This window comes from Colobus angolensis, unplaced genomic scaffold (genome assembly GCF_000951035.1).
Source record: "Colobus angolensis palliatus isolate OR3802 unplaced genomic scaffold, Cang.pa_1.0 Scaffold206, whole genome shotgun sequence".
In the NCBI taxonomy this organism is placed as follows: Eukaryota; Metazoa; Chordata; class Mammalia; order Primates; family Cercopithecidae; genus Colobus; species Colobus angolensis.
This window is the reverse complement of record NW_012115222.1, coordinates 5,558,211-5,581,972: the sequence shown is the minus strand read 5'-3', so window position 1 is coordinate 5,581,972 and position 23,762 is coordinate 5,558,211. Positions and strand designations below refer to the sequence as shown.

The 23,762-nt window shown below is 48.8% G+C and overlaps 2 protein-coding genes across 3 annotated transcripts; one reads left to right on the top strand and one right to left on the bottom strand.

Annotated features, from left to right (window-relative positions):
• Positions 1–2,763: 2,763 nt before the first annotated feature.
• On the bottom strand, positions 2,764–8,545 carry RGS16 (regulator of G-protein signaling 16). 2 transcript variants are annotated; one of them, XM_011942115.1, is made up of 5 exons: positions 8,349–8,545; positions 7,378–7,488; positions 6,556–6,620; positions 6,102–6,268; positions 2,764–4,647 (listed from the first exon to the last, which is right to left on the bottom strand). In XM_011942115.1, the coding sequence occupies exons 1-5, from the start codon at positions 8,390–8,392 to the stop codon at positions 4,420–4,422; spliced, it is 615 nt and encodes a 204-aa protein (XP_011797505.1). In that variant the 5' UTR covers positions 8,393–8,545; the 3' UTR covers positions 2,764–4,419. The 2 variants fall into 2 exon arrangements, with proteins under 2 accessions (XP_011797505.1, XP_011797506.1); XM_011942116.1 differs by having other exon boundaries at positions 6,556–6,617; positions 8,349–8,521.
• A 4,524-nt stretch (positions 8,546–13,069) lies between these two features.
• Positions 13,070–22,894, top strand: LOC105511922. Its single transcript, XM_011942134.1, has 2 exons — positions 13,070–13,095; positions 21,236–22,894. The coding sequence occupies exons 1-2, from the start codon at positions 13,070–13,072 to the stop codon at positions 21,858–21,860; spliced, it is 651 nt and encodes a 216-aa protein (XP_011797524.1). The 3' UTR covers positions 21,861–22,894.
• The last annotated feature ends 868 nt before the right edge of the window (positions 22,895–23,762 follow it).

Sequence of the window (23,762 nt, the reverse complement as noted above, 5' to 3'; positions counted from 1 at the left end):
AAAAAAAAAAAAAAAAAAACAGCGTTGGCTGACCTGGTTTGCAGGAATCCCATGGTCCCTGTAATACCCTGGCTTACTTAATGCCTCCAGCCTTCCATTTCTTTATCTGAAATTCTGGAATGCTGTAAACGTCAGATGAAATATGGTATTGAAGCAGCTAAAAAAATAAAAGTAGATTTAGAATCCTGAGTTCAAATTCTGATCCTGCCATTTTATTCAAAAAGTCAAAAGACTTCTTGACTTGACTAATGCCTACTGTATGCAAGTCACTGTGCTAAGTACTGGGAATCAGATAATAATAATAGCCAGGAGTCATGAGGCATCAACATTGTGCTGCACACTTTTATTTCATTCAGTGTTCCCAGTGAAGCTTACTCTTATTATCCTCATTTTACAGCTGAGGGGACTGAAGCTGAGGCTTAAGCAACTTTCCAAGGTGAATGTCCAGGATTCCAACCCGACATTCTAACTCCACAGCTGGGACTGAAGAACCGTTTTGCTGTAGTCTCTTCTGCCCCATCTCACCAAGGTAAATGATATGATCCTGACCTTGAAGAGCTCAGTTTAATAGGAGAGCAAGGGCCATGAAGAAGGAAGGTATGGAGGAATGCCATATGTGCTACAATCAAAGTAAGAACAGTGTGTCTTAGGATCATGCAAGTTGGGAGCAATTAACTCTGTATGGGGACATCTGGGAAGGCTTCACTGAGGAGGTGATGTTTTTGCTGGATTTTGAAAGTTGGCATTCTCCTCCTCACGCCTCAACCCCCAATTTTTTCTAAAAAAGAGGAGAAAGAGGTGTTCTAAGCAGACAGAACAGCATGTGTAGCCACACACACACAAAGAAAAAAAAAAGAGAGAAGGAAAAAGCCTGAGTGTGAAGGCCGTCCAGGCAGAAGATACGTCTAGAGAGGGACTTGGGTCAGGTCAGAGACCCCCTTGTGTGTCAGGATTAAAGCTGGACTTTATCTTAGAGTCAAAAGTGAACCGCTGAAGGGTTTTAACATAGCCACAAAGTGCTCAGATCTGTGCTTTACAGCTGAAGACTGGCACAGTGTGGAAAATGAACCAGCGCAGGGAGAGGCTGGGGTAAGGAGACCCGGTGGGAAATTGTGGTATCCCAGATTGGAGAGGATGAGAGAGTCCTCTAAGGAAGCCTCGGTGAGCCTGTGGAGAAGCTGGACCCATTGGGTCTGAGGGATTTCGATGCACTCAATACATGCATGTTAAAGGCATAAAGATGGAAGGAAAGTAGTAAGAAAGGTCGAGTGTTAGTACCTCCCTGTCTTCCTAGGTCCTCCGTTCTTTCTTCCCTTATCAGTCATATTCCTCCACCCATCTTTCACAGACTGGACTCCCCCACGGCATAACTGAGTTCAGATCCCCACTCTGCTACTCACTGGCCGGCTGCCCCAAGCATGTCCCTCCCTCTCAGAGCTTGTTTCCTTCTCTGGATGATAAAGTGTTCAGACCCACTCCACAGAGCTATTGTAAGAACTAACGGAGGTCAGGGCCTGCCACAGTGTTGGTCCCCGTCTTCCTTCCCAGGCCCTTAATTTCAGGATCCTCCCTGGTGTCACCCACAGAATCACTCCATAGCTCTGTGCTTAAGATGTGATTCTATAGGGCTTTCTACCCCATGTTCCTGAAGTCTGATCACTTTACTCAGACTATCAATAGGGAAGAAATAAAGGTCCATGTAAGGTCCACATCTGTGTATAAACAGATCATTCAACAGAGGAGAAACCGTTTTTTTAAGTAGTGGTAATCAGAAAAAAAGGAGAGGGATTCAGTAGGATGTAAAAGGAGAACAGGCAGACAACTGGCAGAGGAAGAACAGATTTTGATCCTTGCAAACCTATCCCCAGGGTCTCACTGTGTCCCCCAGGCTGGAATGCAGTAGAGTGGTCTCAGCTCATGGCAGCTTTGACCTTCCCCACACAAGCCATCCTCCCACCTCAGTCTACCAAGTAGCTGGGACTACAGGCATGTGCCACCACACCCTGCTAATGTTTGACTTTTTGTAGAGACTGGGTTTTGCCATGTTGCCCAGGCTAGTCTTGAGCTCCTGGGCTTAAGTGAGCCACCCTCGTCAGCCTCCCTCTCTCAGTGCTCACAGGCATGAGCCACCGAGCCTGTCTCCCTATCCCCAAATTCTTTCAAGCACAGCTCAACACTTATTCCCTCGGCCCATGGAATGGAGCAGCCTCATGTACAGAGTGGCTTCATATACCTCATCTCAGATACTTCTATGAAATTATAAAAAGAATAATAATTTCTTGAATATAAATTACAAAAGATTTGTAATTGAATGTAATTACAAATTACTTTTAAAAATAAAAATCCTACAAAAGTCACCATCTGACTGATGATGTCCTGCTACTTGACCAAGCGGTACTGACCCCTGCACCGTTACAGGCGGAACTGGGAATGGCTCATGCTGAGTCCCAGCCAGGTGGGCAAAAGATTTGGGCTCTGAAATGACAGTGGATTGAGCCCAGTCCAATCCACACAACACCCAGCACAAGTGGGACTGTCATGAGCTTCAAAAGTCACTGACCACAGTGGTCCTCGCTAGAGCCCATCCCCTTCTCTTGACTCTGTCAGGTACCAGGTGAACATTGAGCTCTCCCTGTACTTCTGCCTGTGCCGTGGAAGCTCACTCGCCTGTCCTGTGGAATTCCCAAAAGCCAGCTCCTCCCCAGAGCTCTCCACAACACTTCCCCTTTTCCCCTGACCCACACAGCATTTGGAGACAGGATGTCATATTTGACTTTTGTCTTTATTTTATAAGAATGTAACATGCTGAAACAGGAAAATGGGGATTGCAAACATCATTCGTATCTAGGAAACCAGCTCCATTTACCACAATAAATAAATATTTAAACAGTGAGGAGTTCCCGACAGGCTCCAAGAGGTTCCCAGCACATTCAGAGGTAGAGTCTGGTGGAGAGAGGGAGACAGTCAGCCTGAAACCCCTGCTGAGATTCTCCAGTAGAGGCAAACTGAGATTACAATAATAAATAACAAGAGCACCAACAATAACAAAAACAATGTTATGACAATCACACAAAACCAATGATACAATACACTTAAATAATCTGGAGGCGCTCATGGTGCAGAAAGAACAATGTTGATGATCCTGGGCCACAAGGGGGCTGCCCTGGGTAATTCACCTCCAGCCTGGGCTCTGCTGCAGGAGTTCCCATTAGGAAACGTTTGTTCGGTGAGGTCCTGAGGTGACAAGCAGGTTCTGATTATCCCCAGTCCTGCCCTTCCGAGCAGCCTCTTCCCCCAGCTTCTGCACTCTAAGGGCGCCATGGTCCTGGGCCACCTCTGCCCACTCCAGTGGTTCATCTCATGTCCGCAGGAAAGAAACACGAGGCTCCCTTTCTATCTTGGGGCATCTCTTTCTGCCTGTTCTCATACCACAAAAAAAAACACTGGCTGGATTTCAGCAGGACTCTCAGGGACTGCCAAGAGATTTGTTTCCTAGGATCCTTTTCTGCCTTGTTCCACACTGCGGGACATGAGAGCTGGAAAAGCCACTCCCCGAGGCCTCCACACTTTCTTCTCCTGGGCCCTGCCTCCAAGAGACAGCACAGAACTCAGAGAGTGCACATCCAGGAAAAGGCCCCTGGGGGGCCTGCTCACAGGTGGACCCCGTTGCAACACAGGGTCAGGGGCCACCTGCCGGGGGCCACCCAGAACACTGAGGGTGGTTCAAGCGAGCCTCCTTTCAGGGCTCTCCACTGACTTGGAAAGGGCTCACAGGCCAGTGTTTGAGGTATAAATATCTCGCATGGGGCAAGAGTCACATCAGCTTGCTGGCCTTGACATGACTGCAAGGCTGGACAGACACACAGGAGTGTTAGGAGGTACAAGCTAAGGGACTCTGGGCCAGCCCAGAGTCCAGTGAGGAGGGCCAAAGGGGAAGACTCTACACCCAGGGTCCCTTCTGTGCCCAGAACAGTCTGGGAACTAGGAAAACAGGATGCGATCAGAATCAACCGAGCAACAGGCAAAACAGCTGATCTGCGTGTCTTTCCTCTTCTCATTTCCACAGTTCCCTTTATCCATGTTTCCTAAATCACGCTAGAACGCTTCCTTCTCCGGTGAGAACGAGAGCGAGTGCTAACCCCGTACCACCCTTTTTCCCCACATAGAGCCCCACCAACCCTCATCATTAGCCCTTATTCACAGGTCCTGGAAGTGGGTGGCCCCTCTCCAGCATGAGTCCCACAGTAGCTGCAGGAGAGACTGCTGCTTCCCAAACAGGCTGCTGGAGCGCCTTTTTTTTTTTTTTTTTTGTCCTCTTGCACTTGCTTTGCAGAACCTGCCTCCCACACAGGGGCAGCCACCTTGGGGATGGGTGACTCAACCTCTCTTCCCAGCTGGCTTCCTCACTGCTGTGGAGACTCAGGCGTGTGAGGGCTCAGCCAGGCTGCAGCTGGACGGAGTGGCAGAGGCGGCTGAGGCTTGGGCTTGGGCAGCCAGGTCCCGGTAAGCGGGCGACTTCAGGAAGCGTGGGTAGGAGTCCTTCTCCATCAGGGTACGTGTCTTCCCTTGAGCTGCGTCAAAGCATGTGGCTGTGGCCGTCTGCAGGTTCATCCTAGTCAGCTCGCGGGTCTCATGGTCAATGTTGACCTGCGGGAAGGAGGACACGCACAGGGTGAGTTGGAGAAAAGGGTGGGCATGGCTGAGGGAGGGCCAAGGGCAGGCTGGGCATTGGAAAGAGCACCAGATGCTACATCAGGAAGGGGGCGCTCCTGAATTGATCGCTAACTAGCTTTTCAGCTCTGGCCTTGTACCCACATCTGATCCAGTGTCTGTCCTCCAATCTCTCAGAATTAACATGAGGATCTATCAATAATGTATACAAACGCAATCCCCTTTCACCCTTTCTTCTACAGCAACCCTGCTTCCAGTTACTATCGGCTCTCCTGGGATTTGCACCAAGGCCTCCTACCTGGTCTCTCTGCTACCTTACCCGCCACCACCATGGTCTGTTCTCTACCCGGCAGCTACAGTGAGCCTTTCAAAACCCAACTCAGTTTGGTAGCACCTCTGTTGTCTCCTCATGTCTTTCAGTGGAAGAGCCAAAGGGGTTGCTGGGCCCCCGAGCCCACACCTGGCCATCTGCCTCATGTCTGACCTCATCTCCTGCTCTTGCCCCGCTCTCCGCAGGTCCACTTGCTCATCTGTGACTGTGACAGGCAGGTTCTGTCCATTGCATTTGCTGCTTCCTGTGTTGGAATGTTCTTCCCTCCCTGAATTCTTTCGTATCTCTGTTCATATGTCACCATATCAAAGAGCCGCTCCTAACTTCCCTTTACAGAATGGAAAACCTTACCTCCTCCCAGGCCCTACCTCTGGTACTCCCTATCTCTCATTTCCTGCTGCAGTTTTATGAGCGCATAGCTCATCACCTGGTATGTATTTGTCTAGTTGGTTATTGGCATCTTTCCCCATTCAAATTATAAGTTTCATTAGGTAAGGGACTTTGTTTGGTTCACTGTGACATACACAGTGACTGTAACAGTGTCTTGAATATAATTGGGGCTTTACAGAATTATGGGGACTCAATCAGCGGTCAGAAAACAAAAATAAGGTACAAAAGTAAGGCATTACTCTTATCTTTCCACCAGGTGGCGCTGTATTCTTTAGCAAATGCAGCTGCCATGCATCGTGGCCAGGAGGGAAGGTAGACAAAAAAATCACAGACTAAAGACCTGCAGGCCTCAGGCAGGTCAGCCCGGGGACTGAGCCAGGTTATATAAGGTCCCTGTGCGGACCTTGTCTCCCCAGTTGGTAAGTGTTTTGAGCCTCTAAAAACGGATGGGTTTATAAAGATGGGTATGGATAGAAGCCGAAAAACCTGCCAATCCATCCTGCCCCATCGTGAGTCATAGGGTTAAGCACCCAGGAGTGGCACTGAGCCTGGCTTTTCTAGTCTCTGGTCACAGAAGCCCACTCACCCCTGTGCCAAGTAAGGCCCTTCTACTTCTACACCTAGCCTTTCCTTCCCACTAGCCCTCACTCTCAGAGGGGAAGGAGCAGGCAGGGTCTTGAAGATTCACTGGGCATATGGGGGCTCTAACCTCTTTAGGGGCCTCACTGCAGATGAACTCCTCAAAGATCCGGTGTGCCCTGGAGGCCAGCTTGGTAGCTGATCGGATCTTCTTGAACTCCTCACAGGCCAGCCAGAACTCCAGGTTCTCCTCACTGAACTCCGTCTTCAGGAAAGCGTGGAAAGCAGCCACTCCATCTGGGGTTGTGGGGAAGAGGAGGAAACAGGTCAGCCGAAGGGACAGCAGGGAATACAAGAAGAAAGGAAAGCAATTGCACTTAATGGCTCTATTTTTAGAACATAATTTTCTTGAACAAGGACCTGCCTTTATGTGTTGAATAGAGGCTGGCACACTAGGGGATCATTATTATTATTATTACTACTACTATTATTCTGCCCAGGCTCTCAGCAGTCCTGGAGCTGGTTCCAAAGCACATGAGTATACACGTGCCACCCAGAGACAGACACAAAAGTCTCCTACTCACTTTTACTGCTCAGCAGCAGGTCGAACGACTCTCTCCACCCCAGCACATCTTCTGAGAAGTTTCTACTAAAAGACAAAAAGTAAAAAAAAGAGTAAGAAAAAAAAATCAACAAACCAAAGCATAGTACAAATTCTAGCCAGAACTCTAATGGAAAATTGCATAAAATTCACAGACAGGCTTGCTTGGTGATTGTTGAAGCTGACACCTCAAACTCTTAGTTGGACTTAGGGTAAGCAATAATGTTTTCTAGAGGACAATTCAGCAACCAGAAATCAAAGCCAGGGACTCTTTAGTCTTCAGTCAGTATCTCTAAGCCTGTCTCTTCTCTGTCCAAAAATTATTTCAATTCCCCTGACTCTCAAAGATTTGTTTTGTACACCTTCCCAAGGACATAAGGGCCTCATAAATAGAGATTACATCTACACATAACTCCAGAGTTTGGTACAGTTGATAGCCAATATGAAAGGGTTTCTAGGCAAGGTACATGCTAGAGTCATTAATAAAAACCTCAAGTGGTCTTGGACTCTGTCCTAGCCCTGGATGCATGTGCAATGAAACCCCAGGTGGGAGAGTCTGCTTAACTAGGCATTCATGCCCTGTGTGCCCTCATCGGTGGATGGACTTGGAGCCCTGGAGCCACCTACCCACTCACCCATGAGCCAAGTAGTCATAACAGACCAGCAACAAGTCTCACTAAAATCTCTAGTGAGGCGTTGCCAAGATCCACTTAGCGTGTCCTGGCTTCTCCTTGTATTTCCCTCCTCATGACTCCGTTCCCGCTCCCTTCCCTCTCGGAGCCCTGAGCTGGTCAGCAACACTTACTTCTCTTTGCTGTGTTTACTGCCCCACTCGAACTTGCCAGTACTCCCAGTATCGCAGCCCAACTCTGATTTGTGAAGAAAGATCCCCAGACGTGTCTTGAACTCTTTGGCTCTGAAAAACAAATCAGGAACATGAAAGGATTCTCATTTGCTCAGCCAGTGTGGAGAGGTTTATGTGTCCCAGAAGAGCTCTGGGTGGTGCCACCCAAAGTTTAGCCTCAAGAGTTCCTGGAAACTCTTGGCTGTTCCCAGGGCCCAAATTGTGCTTATCAGCATCATCAACCCCAAAGCAACAAAAGCAATGTTTGAGCTATGCCATGGTAGACCTTACACTTTCTGGGTAATACACACGCTGCATATATGGGCTTTTCCCTAAAGTCACACTGATCTTTCTTCGTGCCTGTTGATTCAGAAAAGAACTCAGCATTCTTTTCAGGAGTATTTCTGAACTGTGGGAAACTGATTCCTGCCTTCATCTTTACTTCTTCCTTCCCAGCCAGTAACGACTGGAAGCTGTTGAGTTGCTCTCTGGAATATGGACACACCCTGCCCCACCACACTCCACAAAAAAAAAAAAAAAAAAAAATCTCCCTGCCTTCCAGGGGCAGAGGAGGCAATGCCCCCAGCTCTGGTCTGAGGAATGAAAAACAAGTGCTTAAGAAATGGGCAGGCTCAGTTCTGCCTGGAAATGTCAACGTGGCCTTCCTGCAGCCGGGTCTTCAGCAGGTCACCTGAACACGACTGCAGTTTGTCAGAGGATGGGGATGGCAGCAAGCAGAGGCCCCTTGCTTCCCTTCCCGTTGCTTTCTCCCTGCTCCTGGAATCTAAGCACGTGGCATCAAGTTCGCCTCTACCTCTCTACTTAAGCTTCCAGCGTCCCATCCCCGCGCCCACCCAGGTCCCCAGGCCTGCCGCTCCACTCCCTAAGAGTTGGTGGGACTTCCCCCAAGCAGTTGGACAAGCTCCCCTTACCTCTCCAGGCAGGTGGTGGGGAAGGCGGCCAGGGTACGGCACATGGCTGCGGGCGCCGGGCAGCACGTAGTGGGCAGGATGGTGGCAGGCTCCAGGAGGCTCCGCGAGCGCTAGGAAGCAAAGCGCGGTAGCAGGTGCTAATCAACTGGGGTTGGCTTTAGCAGCCTGCAAGCACCCAGACTCCGCGGCCGCTGCTTTAATCCCCTCGGAGGAACGGGGCTGGGCACTGCTGACCAATCGGAGGGCGGGGCTGGGGCTGAGAAGGCGGAGGCGGGGCCCGCAGCCAGACTGGGCCGGGCGCAACTTTCGCCGCAGCTGGAGCACGCGGAGCTGCACCCTCCCCCCGGAGGACGCCGCGTGTGGAAGGAGAAGCGGTAAGAGAATTGGCACGGGGATGAGACGTGCACACCCAGTTTCCTAGGGAAAAATACCTGCCGACCTCTAGTAACAGCAGGAAACTCACGCAGCGGTGTCGTGTTGGGAGAGTTTCCACGGGGGTGGTGGGTCTGAGAGGCACACAGGGCTTTGATCGCAGGCAACTCTGAGCCTGCTGGGTCCTGAAGGACAGGCGCACAGGGTGCAAACCTGGCAAAACAGCTTCTAATTATACCGATAAGTACCCTTTACGAGGCTCCTACCCTGATGGACACGGGGCCAAGTAAGCTCTTCTTCATCATCATCTCCATTTTATAGTTGAAGAAACCGAGAATCAGAAAGCTAAATAAACTTGCTCAAGATCACAGTTGGAGATGACAGACAAATGGGATAGGGATGAGTATTTGATTGAACACCTACTATGTGCCAGTCACATAACTAAGACTCATATTAAATAACTTGCTCAAAGATGTGCACCTAGTAGGTGTTGGCTCCAAAATTCAAATGTGAATTTACCATTCTTTTTCCATTGCACCCTCCCTGCTCCCCCCTTTCCCCCGCCCCCCACACACCCGCAAAGGTTAGTAATCCGGTCACAGCTATACCTGTGGACGATCCTGGGTTTAGGCAGTTGCTACCTTAGTGTCTCTATCTCTGAGATAAAGGTAATAAATACCCTGCCTCTCTCCTCACCTTCCCATAAAGGCATTGGGATTGCTATTAAGGGGCTGCATGTGAGGTTAAGAGTACAGGGTCTAGAGTTAGATATTCAGGTTTCAAGTCATGGCTCTGCCAGGTGACCTGCTGAAGACCCAGCTGCAGGAAGGCCCCATTGACTGTTAACTGGCTCTGCCAGTTACTGATGGGAGACTAGGCAGACTGCTTAACCTTTCTATGTCCCCATTTCCTTGTCTCTATGAAGAGAACAACTTATTTCATAAGGTGGTTGTGAGAACTAAAGAAATTAATTCTTAGTTTGAGTTCCTAGGAACTAGACTCAGGTAGACACTTGCATGCAGGAGGTTTACTGGGGAGAGTTATCAGAATTAAGAGGGAGTAAAGGAAGCAGGTCTGGGCAGAGGGAGGAGTTGAAGGCCATGCCGTTTCAACAGAGACCCCAGCTGGTTCCAGGGAATGCCCTGAAGCTCAGCTGGCCCTTTGGAACTGTCCACTGAAGCAAGAGGACAAGGCCCTGGTAACCCCATAAAGACCATTCATTGCATACAGCTGCCCAAGAAGACAGCCTAATCTTAATGCAGTGCCCTTTGTCTATCTATTCCTGGAGAGAGACTAATACCCTGGGAAATGATGGCCACAGTCCCCAAGACAGGATCTGGGTGGCACAGCACAGCATCCGCGACAACATATAAGGTGCTTATATGACAGTGCTCAACATGTAGTCAGTACTCAGTAAAATGTTATAATAGCTTTCAGTTTTACTTAATAGGGACACTGGGATTGCTAGCAATAAGGGAAAATAGTGAGTTTTTTGTGCCTCTTGGAATACAGTATAGGTTTTTATTTCATAAGAAGCATCTAAGAGATGCTATTCCCCAGCAAGGCCTGCTCTATGTTCCTGGAAGTCAATGGTCAGAAAAGAGAAACAAGGGAAGAAGAGGTTCCCCACCTAAGAGGGCTTGGTGAGAAGGTTGAGAAAAGGCAGTAAGGGAAGGAAAGGGAAAAAAACACAAAGAGGGAAGGGGAGACTGTGAGGTCGTGGTTGAGGTCTCTGGAGTAACAGAGGCCAAAATCAGAACACACTGCAGGGTCATTTGTCAATGCAGAGTTGCTGTTGAACCAGGGCCTGTAGAAGCTGACCCAGTTAGTCAAAACTTAAGCACTCTGCAGAGGTTTTTTGTTTCTGTTTTTTCAGAGAGGTGATCTTGTATGTTGTTCAGGCTGGTCTTGAACCCCTGGTTCCTGGGCTCAAGGGATCCTCCTGCCTCAGCCTCCCAAATAGCTGGGACTACAGGTACATACCACCTGACAGAGTTGTTACCCTTCCCAAACCTCTTGGTTGATTAGTGGAGAACAGAGGCAGGCACAGCAGCAGCTCCTTCCCATGTGGCAAACACACCTGGTAGCAATAACTGAAGCATACCCTGAGAATGGCACTGTATGGCAACATATATGAATGTGTGCTCCAAGCTCGGGAATCCAGAGTAGCCAACCTGGAGATTCATTCCTTGTCTACGAGGAACACCTGAGCCCCCAACCCGGCCCATGGAACACCAGCCATACAGGGAATGGAGGTCCTGAGTTTGGGTTGCATGAAGCTTGCCAGGTGGAAGCTGTTAAGGAAGGGTGCTAAATGGAAATGCTATACAAACTGCATGCCTTTTGCAAACAGTTGCGGTTCTCCTGCCCAGCCTGCTGCTTCTGGGCTATGAAGTTCTCCTGTCCAATCTGCTGATACTGGACTCTCTCCTCTGCATGTCAGCCCCCAGTAAAACCTAATGTCTTGTTTGCTGGCTCTGGGTCTCTTCTTTGGCCTCTTGAACCTGGTGCCATCCCCACTAGAGTCAATAGAGGTTTGGCACAACACTCCCGTTGCAGCACTATCTCAGATGCCAACATCCCACCTTCACCCCGTCTTGCCAGCCTAGGCTCTCGTTCTTCCTATCTCACATGTACAGGGCGGGAATGGTTTGGGGCAGGAATTGGTGATGAGCAAGGGTTGGGAGCAGAGCTACGGGGTACAGACAATGGAAGGATGCCTTTTTGAACATCTGTGTTTCTCTGGTGCCTTCATCCATCCCAGCCCCATCAGCAGGACATTCTGCTGGAGGAGTTGGTCAGCCAGGTGAAGGTTGTTTGACCTGGTGCAGCTGAGGCCCCAAGGCATGCTTTTACCACACAGCTGGGATGTGGGTATTGTCTGTGAGACAGCTTTTCTCCATTTGACAAATACGAACTGATGGGTGGATCAAACCCAGTTTCACCCTCAGCAGTGCTGCGTTTGAATCAGCCTGTACACAGTCATGTGACAACAATAAAATAACTACTTGGAAATCGCAAACCTATCCATCCTTTCTGCATCCCTGCAAGTAGCCAGAAGAAGTTTTTAATTTCCATTTTGCCTATACACAACAAAACTAAGAATGCCTGAGGCACTCTTAGTTAAGTGTACTGGAACTGGAAATGGCTGGAAATTGGACCCTGTCTCCCAATTCCTGAGCTAGTACTTTCTCCTGCTCTGAAAAAGAAAGCAAAATAAATGTGCCAGGAGCCGTGGCTCACGCCTGTAATCCCAGCACTCTGGAAGGCTGAGGCAGGCAGATCACCTGAGTTCAGGAGTTCGAGACCAGCCTGGCCAACATGGCGAAATCCAGTCTCTACTAAAAATACAAAAACATACCCATGCATGGTGTGGGTGCCTGTAATCCCAGCTACTTGGGAGGCTGAGGCAAGAGAATCACTTGAGCCCGGGAGGTAGAGGTTGCAGTGAGCCGAGATCACTCCATTGCAAAAGAAACAAAGGAATTGATGCACAGTGCACAGACCAGCAAATCTGAGAGCACAGAGCTCCCTACTCTAGATGAACGGCCCTCTCCCAGTTCAACCTGCCTCTTTGTTGCCATGGTTACCTCTTCAGTTTCCAGGTAGAAACTTTTTGAAGTTCACAATTTATCCCAAATTCTCTTCCCAGCAGGTCGGTTCATATCTACAGTTTCGGTAATGCAGGATGACTCGACAGTTGCTGTAAATCCAGCAAGTTGAGCTCGCTTATGAATTGCACTGGCTTTGACAAAACCTGACCTCATTTTTGCCCAGCACTCCCAGAGCAGCTGTGATCTCTTTAATGGATGGCAGCATGGGGGCATGGCTCTGCACCCTGGGTCATCTGGGGTCAGCAGTCTGGGCAAAGCTGTGGTCAAGATTAAATGTCCCACAGCATCCCAGCCATATTGCCTTTCATCTCCTTCAGCTCCCAGCCCCCAGCACTACCCTTTCCATGGAGGCAGAAGCCTAGGTGGGTATCTTTGTCTACTGAAAACGGTAAGGGGAAATGAGAACACTTCCTCCATTTTTCTGATTCAGCTCGGATGATCCCCACAGTGGTCTAGGTCCTCCAAATTCCATCATCAATCTACATATTTCTTATGTAGAAATCAATCATATACATATTTCTTATGAATTTACTATATTCCCAAGTTGGTGGGAAAACAATAGCTTTTAAGACTCTTCCCTGAATTCAAGGACCTTATGATCTAGCTAAGGAAACAGAACTGCATGGTGGGGAGCAGGGAAAATGAAAGGAGATTACTGTTTGTCACAGAAACAGATGTCAAGGGAAGAGGCTGATCAGAGAGGACTGACAGTATTGAAAAAGAAGTGATGGAGCCATGGTAGCCAGTGAGAAGCAGGAGAGGTAGAAGGAGGCATGAAAGTGAAAGAAACAGGAAAAGCTATTATCATTTGCAGGTACAGCAAAGGTGCAGAAAGACTAAGGAATTTATTAAACGCTACAGAAGCACTTAGGGTTGTGGGACACAATTGGATGCCACTTTTAGATTTAAGAGCATATCCTGAGGCAGCTGAATGAGGCGGCAGTGATCACCTCCAGCAGAAGTGAAATAGGCAATCACTGGGGACATTTCCCTGCTGGTTCATGACAAAAACTTTGGGCACCCTTTCCTTCTGGATAGGAGAAGTTGATCAAGTTCAGCCTGGTTGTAGGAAATGACTTTTACTATGATTAATGATTACTGTTTAGGGCATTGGGTGCAGCTTGCTTTGCTGCTATATTAGTCCTCTCTGGGTTCTTCTTTTCCCTCCCTTCCCACTTCCCCCAAACCTAGACTTGGAGGATGATGTCTGGACTCCTCTGTAAGGCATCTAAGGCTCTAACCACTTGATCTCACATCCTTTATACACCCTAAATTCCAGCCAAACTCAGCAATTGGCATGTCGCCCTGGGCATCACGCTGCCTTATACCCACAAACCCTTGAGCATAAAATTTCTCTTGGCCTGAAGGTCCTTCCCCTTCCTGTACTACTCATTTAAAAAAATATATTTTTCAATAAACTGATTTTACTTATATATTGAGATATAATTTACACATAATAAAATGCACAAATCTTAAGAGTACAATTGAATGAGTTTTGACAAATGTATACACCCATGTAACCAATATATAATCAAGCTACGGCTTCCATCACTCCTCATGCCTGCTCCAGCAAATTTCTCCCCCAAACAGAGGTGACCACTAGTCTAAGTCCCAGAACCATACATTGGTGTTGACTCTTCTTGACTTTTCTACCTATTTTTGAGACCTAGCTCAACTGCCTTCTATTCTCTCGTACCATCCCTAATTCCCCCTACATCCCCCCATCTGCAAGCAGAGTTGACCAGGCCTCCTTTGAGCCATCCCTGTTGCCCTGTGCTCATAGAATCGATGTACAGTCTGTTTCCTCTGTGTGCTCCTGGAGGGCAGGGATTATTGCCTTGGTCATCTTTTTTATCTTCAGCCCCTATCATACCATGCTCAGTTCTGCATATGTTCCATAAATGTTGGCTGGGTAAATGGCTTCTGTTTCAACACAAATAATAAAAGCTAACATTTATCGAACACTTACTATGTGCCAGGCTCTGTTCTGTGTGCTTTGACTTGAAGTATCTCTTTCAATGCTCACAATTACACTCATAAGATGAGTAATAGATTTTCCCCATTTTACATTTGAGTAAACTCTGTTTACATTGAGTAAACAGAGATTGGTTAAATAACTTGCCTATGGCCACAAAGCTAGTAAGTGGTCGAGCTGGGTTTTGATTTCAGATAGTCCAACTCCAGGACCTGGGTTCCTAAGCAAACACTATGTCGGCATGCCGTGTGGTGTTTTCTAGAACTCAGAATTGGCTTGCTATGAGAAGAATGAAGTACATCCTTGGGGAATCATGGCACAATGTTCCAGGTCATCCTTCTGTCTTCTGCAGTTTTGTTTCTTTGTATCCTCTTTCTTGCTCACTCCATTCCTCTCTCCCCATTCACATTTTTCCACTTCCTGTCTTTGCCCTTAACTGTGATGTCATCACAGGCTCTGGATTTTTCTGCTGCTTCATTTCCCAGTCCCTTGTGTATGCAGTTCCCGAGTATGGCTGTGGAGAGTCCCTTTCTCTGCTCAAATCCCTCAGTTAGCATGTGGGTTTTTATATCTCTTTCTCAGGAAAACTCAGAATTCAGCTCTGTGTTCCCCTGCCACGCTTTCCAGCCCATGCTGTCCCATCTTCCTTTGCTCATAGAAAAGCCTGGTTCCCACCTGGGAGGGAGCCCAGGGGCAGCTCCCAAAGTCTTTGGGATGTGTCAGAACCCAAGACCTTTGTTCCTCCCCATCCTCCTGGGAACCTGAGAGCTGGGGGATGGTGCCTGGCCCTCTGAGGTTTATGCTTTCTTGGTTCTCACATGCTGGCTTGGCCCTTTCCAGGCCCATATCTTAGTGTTTTGTGGTCTGACACCCGTGAGCTTATCTGCCTGACTGTAAGGTCCACTTCACCCCACCCCATAACCCAACAGTCTACCTCCCTCCAGGCTCCTGACCTCTCCCTGCCTGCCAGCACCAAGCTTCCTCCACCTCTCCCTGTGCTCACCAGCCCATGCTGTCTCCACTCTCGCCTGCAAACCCCTGCCCATCCCTGCCATACCTTGCTGCATTCCCTAAAGTACCAAATAAGTCGGCAGTAATAAATGGGCCCATCTCACCTTAACACTTCCGTTTCTGAAGTAAGAGAGTTACCTCAGAAGCCTGAGTTTCTAAATGTCTTCCTCTTTCCCACCATACCTCCTCCTAGCCTTCTTCACCTTTGTCACAAAAGTCATTTTTCTGAGAGCATCTCATTTCCATTCACTAAGACTTAGAAACAAGGCTTATTAGAATCTGCATTTCACTCATTCAATAATTTTCCGAGGCCCTGAGAAGCCAGTCAAAATGCAAAATTGGGGGGGGGGGGTAGGAAATGTGAGGCCTGAGGTTTGCAAATGACTGAAAGGCGATGTTTATATTTCCTGTCCCCTAGTCCTTTGCAAACTGAAGATGGAGCACTTTTTTATTTTAGAACTGGAAAGTCAGACAGGTACTATACCCCAGATGGTGCCTCTATCTCTAGAGGGAAATAAGCACCAGAAGAAATCTAACAGGTGCCACCCCTAATCTGGGAGTAGAGGAGGGATTCTGACCATCACTCCCCACACCATATTCTCTAACCGAGGCAACAGCCAGTGCTGATGTGTAACATCATGGGCAAGAGGAAAACATTCTGCTCCTTGGTCTAACTGTTGTGTCAAGGGAAGAACAGGGATATAGAATAGGTAGGGAGGGAACATTGTTTTACTCTCAAATATTGTGTGTGTGTGTGTTTAGGGGCAGGGAACTGAAAGACCTTCACAGAGGAGAACCTCTATGAGTGACCACCCACCCTCATTTCTTGGAAAACTCAACAATCAGACTACCTCTGTTTCCAAAGGCATTCAGTGTTCTCTCCTCCATTCCAAAGCTGTCTTTGAGATGTGGGTCCTTACTTGGACAGGTCTAAAATGGCCTCAGGGAGGTCTGGAGCTCCAAATCTTGGTGCCTAGTGCAGTGTCTGACACAATAGAGGTGCTCATTAAATAAAGAGTGAATGAATCCCACTCCAAACATGGTGAATATCCTCAGAGATTAACTATCAGCTCTGCCTCCCTCAGATCCTCCAGATTGCAGGCATTCTCAGCTAAACTTCAGCCAGTCAACTTTCTGGAAATGGGTCCCAGGAGGGCTGAATTATGCAGTCAAACTTATTACTCTGCAGCCCTCTTATGCTCCCCTGCCCCTGTGGCTTGCAGTCTTCCAGTGCAGAGCAAACTGGAGCAAAATTTGGGGAATTTCAGGGAAGGGTCAAGCAGACATCAGTGGCTCCAGAGCCCAGCGTGAGTCGGAAGCAAGACACCAAACACACATGGCACCTGTGCTGACTCTTCCTACCCCTCTGGCGGCCTTTAGTGTGAAAAGCCCCCAGCTTACCTTGCCTCCTTCCTCTTCCTCTCCTAGGTATTCCAGGGCAGCATGTACTAGGGAGAACCCAGCTGTGTCAGATAGTAGGACAATTTCAGCCAGCTTGGGAGGTTGATGTCTGGTCTTCCTCTAGGCCCTGTCTTAGAAAAAAGGAAACTACCATTCTAGGGCCCTCCATGATCCAACACTGGGCTCTGGGCCTTACAGATGCCACCTGTACAGATGGGGAAACAGACATTGGTGGGTAAGGAATCTCCCCACATTGGTGGGTAAGGAATCTCCCCACGGGAGTGCCAGGCTGGAAACCCAGTTCTATTCACAAGGTCCATCCCCAGGGCTATTCAATGCCTCGTCCCCATGTTCCCTAGCCTCTGAGCATTTCTCCCTCTGGATCTTGGCTGCTACTTCAGGCCTTTTCTCCTCCTTGTTCTAGTCAGAGATTTCTAAGTGCTTAGCCAGGCCACAGATGAGACATAAGGACCCCAGGAACAGCAAGCCCCAACATGTGAATACCACACACACACACACACGTGCAGAGATGTCAGGTCAGAGGCATGGGAAGGGCTTTGTCATCTCCTGGGAGTTAAGGACCTACTTTCTGTGGGGTCCCTCCTCCTCCTTTAAGTCACCTTCCACGAGTCCCCATGTCAACAGGGAGAGTAGGGGGTGGGGTGGGGCAGTCTGGTGCAGGGGCACAGAAGAAAAGCCATTTTATAGGAAAGCAGGGGAGGCTCCACAAAAGCACCAACACTCGCTGTAATGCAGCAACAAGTTGGAAGGGATCGTGCCTCTCACAATGTGCTCACAACACCTAAGCAGAGGGAGAAACGTGGTGTGATGTGTGAGCAGCTGGGAGGCTGGGCTGGCAGAGTGGGGGCGGGGGAGGTGGGTGGGAGAAAGCAATGGGAACAGGTGGTCCTTTCACAAGCTCCCAGGCCCTCAGCCCCTGACACAGCAGCTGTCCTAGAAACGGGCCCAGGTGGACAGAGCGAAAAACACAGCAGGGGGTGCATGATGTTTTTGCAGAGAAAGAAATGAGCTCTCCCTAACAGGCCCCACACATTTGAGCAGGGCGGCACACGCGGTGAGCTGTGTGACTGAGACTGGGTAAGCCACGCCTCCTCTGCCAGCCATCTAGCTGTAGTGCTGCTCCAAGTGTGACCACAAGGGAACTTTCTGGATCCAAGTCCCCAGGCATCCCAAACACCCTGGCTGCAGTAAACACAATGATAGTCACTAACAATTGGTGTGCACACTTCCTCTGTGCTCTACATTTATGGCTCTTATAGTCCTCATCTCATTTCATCCTCACAGTAACCTCTGAAGAAGGTCCTCTGACCATTGTTTTACAGATGGGGAAACTGAACATAGAGAGGTTAATGGAGGAAGGGACAGAAGGATGGCGCCATGATTTGGTACTGGGTCATCTGACTGCAGTGTCCATGCAGTTAGCTACGCATTCTGCAGACTTCCTCCATCCCCAGCTCCCATGTAGCAGGACAAGCTGCAGACAAAACCCCTCAGACACCGAGATAGTGAAGGGAGTGACTTTAATCAGCTGGGAGCATTGGCAGGCTAGCGTCTTAAAATCTGAGCTCTGGCCGGGCGCGGTGGCTCAAGCCTGTAATCCCAGCAGTTTGGGAGGCCGAGACGGGTGGATCACAAGGTCAGGAGTTCGAGACCATCCTGGCTAACATGGTGAAACCCCGTCTCTACTAAAAATACAAAAAACTAGCGGGGCGAGGTGGCGGGCGCCTGTAGTCCCAGCTACTCGGGAGGCTGAGGCAGGAGAATGGTGGAAACCCGGGAGGCGGAGCTTGCAGTGAGCTGAGATCCGGCCACTGCACTCCAGCCTGGGCGACAGAGCGAGACTCCGTCTCAAAAAAAATAAATAAATAAAAATAAAATAAAAATAAAAAATAAAATCCGAGCTCATCAGGTGCTTAACTTCTGTCCCTTTCAAGGGCTCACAACTCTAAGGGGGTCCACGTGAGAGGGTCGTGATCGATTAAGCAAGCCAGGGGGATGGACCTTGTGAACAGAACTGGGTTTCCAGCCTGGCACTCCCATTTACTAGGTGTGTCAATGTGGGGAGATTCCTTACCCACCAATGTGTGTTTCCCCATCTGTACAGGTGGTGTCTGTAAGGCCCGGAGCCCAGTGTTGGATCATGGAGGGCCCTAAAAATGGTAGCTTCCTTTTTCTAAGACAGGGCCTAGAGGAAGACCAGACATCAACCTCCCAAGCTGGCTGAAATCGTCCTACTATCTGACACAGCTGGGTTCTCCCTAGTACATGCTGCCCTGGAATACCGTGTAGCGGCTCGTCCTGCTACATGGGAGCTGGGGATGGAGGAAGTCTGCAGAACGCGTAGCTAACTGCATGGACACTGCAGTCAGATGACCCAGTACCAAATCATGGCACCATCCTTCTGTCCCTTCCTCCATTAACCTCTCTATGTTCAGTTTCCCCATCTGTAAAACAATGGTCAGAGGACCTTCTTCAGAGGTTACTGTGAGGATGAAATGAGAACTATAAGAGCCATAAATGTAGAGCACAGAGGAAGTGTGCACACCAATTGTTAGTGACTGTCATTGTGTTTACTGCAGGGGGTACGTGACAGGGGCTGCGAGCACCAGTGGTCAGAGGTGAAACAGAACAGAATGGGAGGTTTCACAATGTCCTTCCATACAATGTCTGGAATCTATAGATAACATAACCGGTTAGGTCAGGGCTGGATCTTTAACTACCAGGCTTAGATCAGGCAGGCCCAGGCCTGGTTTCAGATCTGGTTCCTTGGTTTCGGGTCTGGTTCCTAGGTACCGGGCTACCTGCCTTTTGTTTTGCTTTCCTTTCCTTTTTTGAGTATAAAACAATATAAAACAATATGAGAGGGTCTGTCTCTCTTCTCTCATTTCTCCCGTTTGAGTTTCTGATAAGTGTTTCCAAAGGAGACAATCAGAATATGCATCTATCTTTGTTATCTCTGTGAGCAGAGGGATGACTGAATAGAATGGGAGGCCCTGAGTGGTTCCCAGCTTGAAGGGGCCCAAGATATTTTCCTTTCACACTTTCCTTCTGGGTGTGGGGCAGGACCCTCTCTGGAACAACGTAGATCAGATCTTTTCTTTATGGTCAGTTTTTACACAGAAAGATGAAGAGAATATTAGAGTAATAATTTTAGATTTCAGGGCTGACTTTGGGAAAAGGGGTTCTGGTTTCTATGGCTGCCTTGGAGAAGGGGAATTCTAGTTCCTAGTTCCTATGGCTTGCCTTGTGGGAGAATGAGACTGAGACAGGAGGGCAAGAGAAGATCAGAGAAAAACTTTTGCTTCTGAAGCAGTATCTATATCTATCTATCTACCTATCTATACTGGTTGAATCGAAGTGGTAGTCATTGTAACAATCTTTCATGCCTGAAAATCTGTACAATAAAAAGGTGGGGGAAAAGCTTTAAAGGCTGCCCCGTGACAATGAGGATTACCTCTTTCTCTGTTTCCCTAATATTGTGCATTTATCAACAACTTTATTACATTTCATTGTAATTACGTGCTAAGAAACTTTCTCCCATAAACTGTGTTAAAAAAGTACAGTAGCTGCACACAGTAGGCACTCAATAACTGTTTGCATGCCTGAATGTCCTCTCCTATGAGGCTGTACTTGAGAATTAATAAGCCACCGGAGTGGGAAGACACCAGAGTTACCATACACTACCCCTTCAATGCTTCATTCTCCATAACACAGAAGCTTGTGAGCACAGGAAAGGCACCGTGGCTGGGAGAAAAGACAATAAATGGCTATGGACTGAATGACAGCTCAGTTTAAAACTCAGGAGATCCAGCCTCTGTGACTGGTCATCTGATTAACTGGCTGTGTGACCATGTCCAATTACTAACCTTTCTGTGCCTCTGTTTTCTCACTTGCAAACAGGGAGTAATAATGTCTCTTGACCAATAAGTGGAGAAAAGTGTTTTGAGGCCTGGCACGGTGGCTCACGCCTGTAACCCTATCACTTTCGGAAGCCGAGGCGGGCGGACTGCCTGAGCTCCGGAGTTCAAAACCAGCCTGGGCAATATGGTGAAACTCCGTCTCTACTAAAATCCAAAAAATGGCTGGGCGTGGTGGCGTGCGCCTGTAACCCCAGCTACTCTGGAGGCTGAGGCAGGAGAATCGCCACTGCACTCCAGCCTCGCGCCACTACACTCCAGAGCGAGACTCCGTCTCCAAAAAAAAAAAAAAAAAGGAAAGTATTTAAAAAGTGCTTAAGTGCTCTGAAAAGTCTGAGATGTTATGCAAATAGTGCGGCATTATCTTTATTTTTATTATTAAAATGAGCGAGACTTTGCCCTGACCAGCGAAGAATTGACTCACTCAGTTTTGGGGGAGGGGGCGGAGGAGTGGGAGGAGAGGGGCCACGCTTGTTTTCTCCGAGGGATGGGAATTTCCACCCAGCTGGAAGTAATAAGCGCCCGAGGCTTGGGCCTCACTGTCTCCACCCCCGCTTTCCCTTTCCTCTGACCAAGTGACAACTGCTCGGAAACAGACAGGACAGGGAATCTTAAAATAGAGCAGCAAATATTCGCGGCTCGCCGCCCCAGGCTGGGTGGCGCCATCAGCAGCTTGCGCAGGACACACAAGTCGGTTCACGCGCCGCAGCCCTCGGCCCCGGAAGAGCTGCGGCCGCTGAGCAGTGAACGCCTGCCTACCAGGGAAAAGCAGTCACCAGGAACAGGCAGTCACCAGGAACGCGGCGTTTTGGTCGGCTGCCCATCGCCAGCCCTGTCCGCGCGAGATGCTCTGCTCCGAAGCTCCCGTGAGCTCCGCAGCCTGCGACTCCGGAAGGCGCAACTCTTCCAGGAAGCAGCGGCGGCCCCACGGGCCCTCTCAGGCTGCGGAGAAAGGGCGGGAGGCCGCGGGGCTCTCCCGGACTCAGTGGTTTCGGAGAAACTCGACTTCCCAGGCTCGGAGGGCCAGTTTGGGATTGTTACAGAACAAAACGTGGGCTGCATAAAGTGCTCCGAAATGGAGCATCACCTTGAAGACTGGGCCCTTGGCTCTGTGACCCAGCAGACCCGAAATTCCAATCTGGCAAACTTTCAGCCTGACCCTAGGGAAAGGATCGCTCCCATTCTGTGGGGGTGGAGGTGATGGGACAAAGATCTTAAAATCCTGAAAAACAACCGTTATTTTCAACTGAATTTCTGCTAAGTGCATTCATTCATAAACACTACGTGCCTGGCGCTCTTCACGTGTATTAACTAGTTTAATTCCCACGACCCTAAGTAGGGGCTGTTGATCTCACAAAGGCAGAGCCACCATTCAAAGCCAGGCAGTCTGGCTCCAGCCTCTGTGGGCTTAACCGCTACCCGCCGCCAAGCAGCTCCTAGGAGCCTGGCAGGGAGAGGCATGGTGAGAACAGCAGACGAGGTCCCTCAAGTAGCTTGCATTATGGAAGTGAAGAAAGATCGTGAACAAGTTTCAAATTGATAAAATAATTGTCAGTGCAGATTCATGCCATAAAGGAAGTGAGTAAAAGGAAGAACTACTTTCAGTAAGATGGTTTGGGATGAAGTTTCTGTTCATAAGGGCAGAAATGGACTCTCTGACTTAAAGAGAAAAAACTACGTTAAGAGTTTGGGGTAACCCACGGAATTATCAGGATGTCTCAGAATACAGACAAGAACAAAGGGAAGTTCGGCAGCCAAAAGTCCCTCCGCTAAACACTTTGATGAGGACAAAACAGGTGCTACTGCTGAAAGCTAGACACCACATCCTACTCCACAACCAACGCTGGAACTCCCCAGACAACCCGCTGGCTCCGCCGCTCCTAAACCGGATGCGGCAGCCACCGCTGACCCTACAGCGTATTCTCCAGCACCCCATTTCTTTGCATTGCATCACCACCTCCTGAGTGTGCCTAATCGGCACCCCGCTGCTTCTGATGCAAAATTCCAAGCTGTACTGGGCAAACGCGCAGCCTCTGGCACCATTCCCAGTGCTGCTGAGCATGCAGACCTGAGCACAGTGGAGGGGGAGGGCTTGGTGGGGAGGGGGTCTTACAATTCATCCACTCTATTGAAGGCCCCTCAAACACACACGACCCAGTTTGGCTGGTGCAGCCTTTTCTCTCCCCTCCGGATAGCATTTCAGCCTATCTTCCAATAAAAAATAGTAGCTACTAATTTTGAGTGCCTGTTTATATGCAAATGTACCACAGAAGTAAGCCTTCATTTCTGAGGCTACCCCTTGCAAGGTAGTTAATACTCTCCCCATTTTCAAATGCAGAATCTAAAGGCTTAGAGAGGTTAGGAATCTTGTTCAGGTTCTCTGGAGTAGGAAGAGGTGGAGCCCTAATTTGAACTCAGGTTTGTAATGCTCTGGGGACCACACACTCCCTCCTAAGGAGAAAGGCAAAAAAAATTAACACAGAAGTAATCCCTGCTCCAAAATCCCAGTCATGACACGTGGGGAGAGGGGACACCCCATCTGAATTCATGACCACGGGCTCTACAGCCCCTGACCCTGCCCACCACCTACAAACCCTCCTGACACCCTGACCACTGCAGCCCTCCCAGCCTCCCAGGTAGCTGAGCTCTGTGAGGCCACTTGGTTCCTCCTGTGTCAAGGTAGACTCCTCCACCCCGCTGACCTGTAGCCCTCAGAGCTTCCATAAAGGTCCTCTGAGGTTCCATGGGTTTACACTGCTACAGGTAGGGCTCACTTTATGCAAACGCATATGTGAGTTGAATGTTTGTGAACTGATTCTATACTGATAGGATTACATCATCATTTCAAAAACCATTGTTAATCTCCACCTGCTCTTCAGCTCTCATTGACAACCAGGCACTTTAGCTTAAGGTTTTATTGCCCCCACTTCCTTACTTTTCTTGGCAAGCAACAATCTATAAATAAATATTTAAATATACCAAGGAAGCTCATCATTAATGGATTTTCAAGGGAATCATCTTATAAAGTGAAAAAATTACTGCTTGATAACAAAGATCATCCCCTAAGACATTTGTATTGTGAATTTGATTTTTTTTCTTGGCT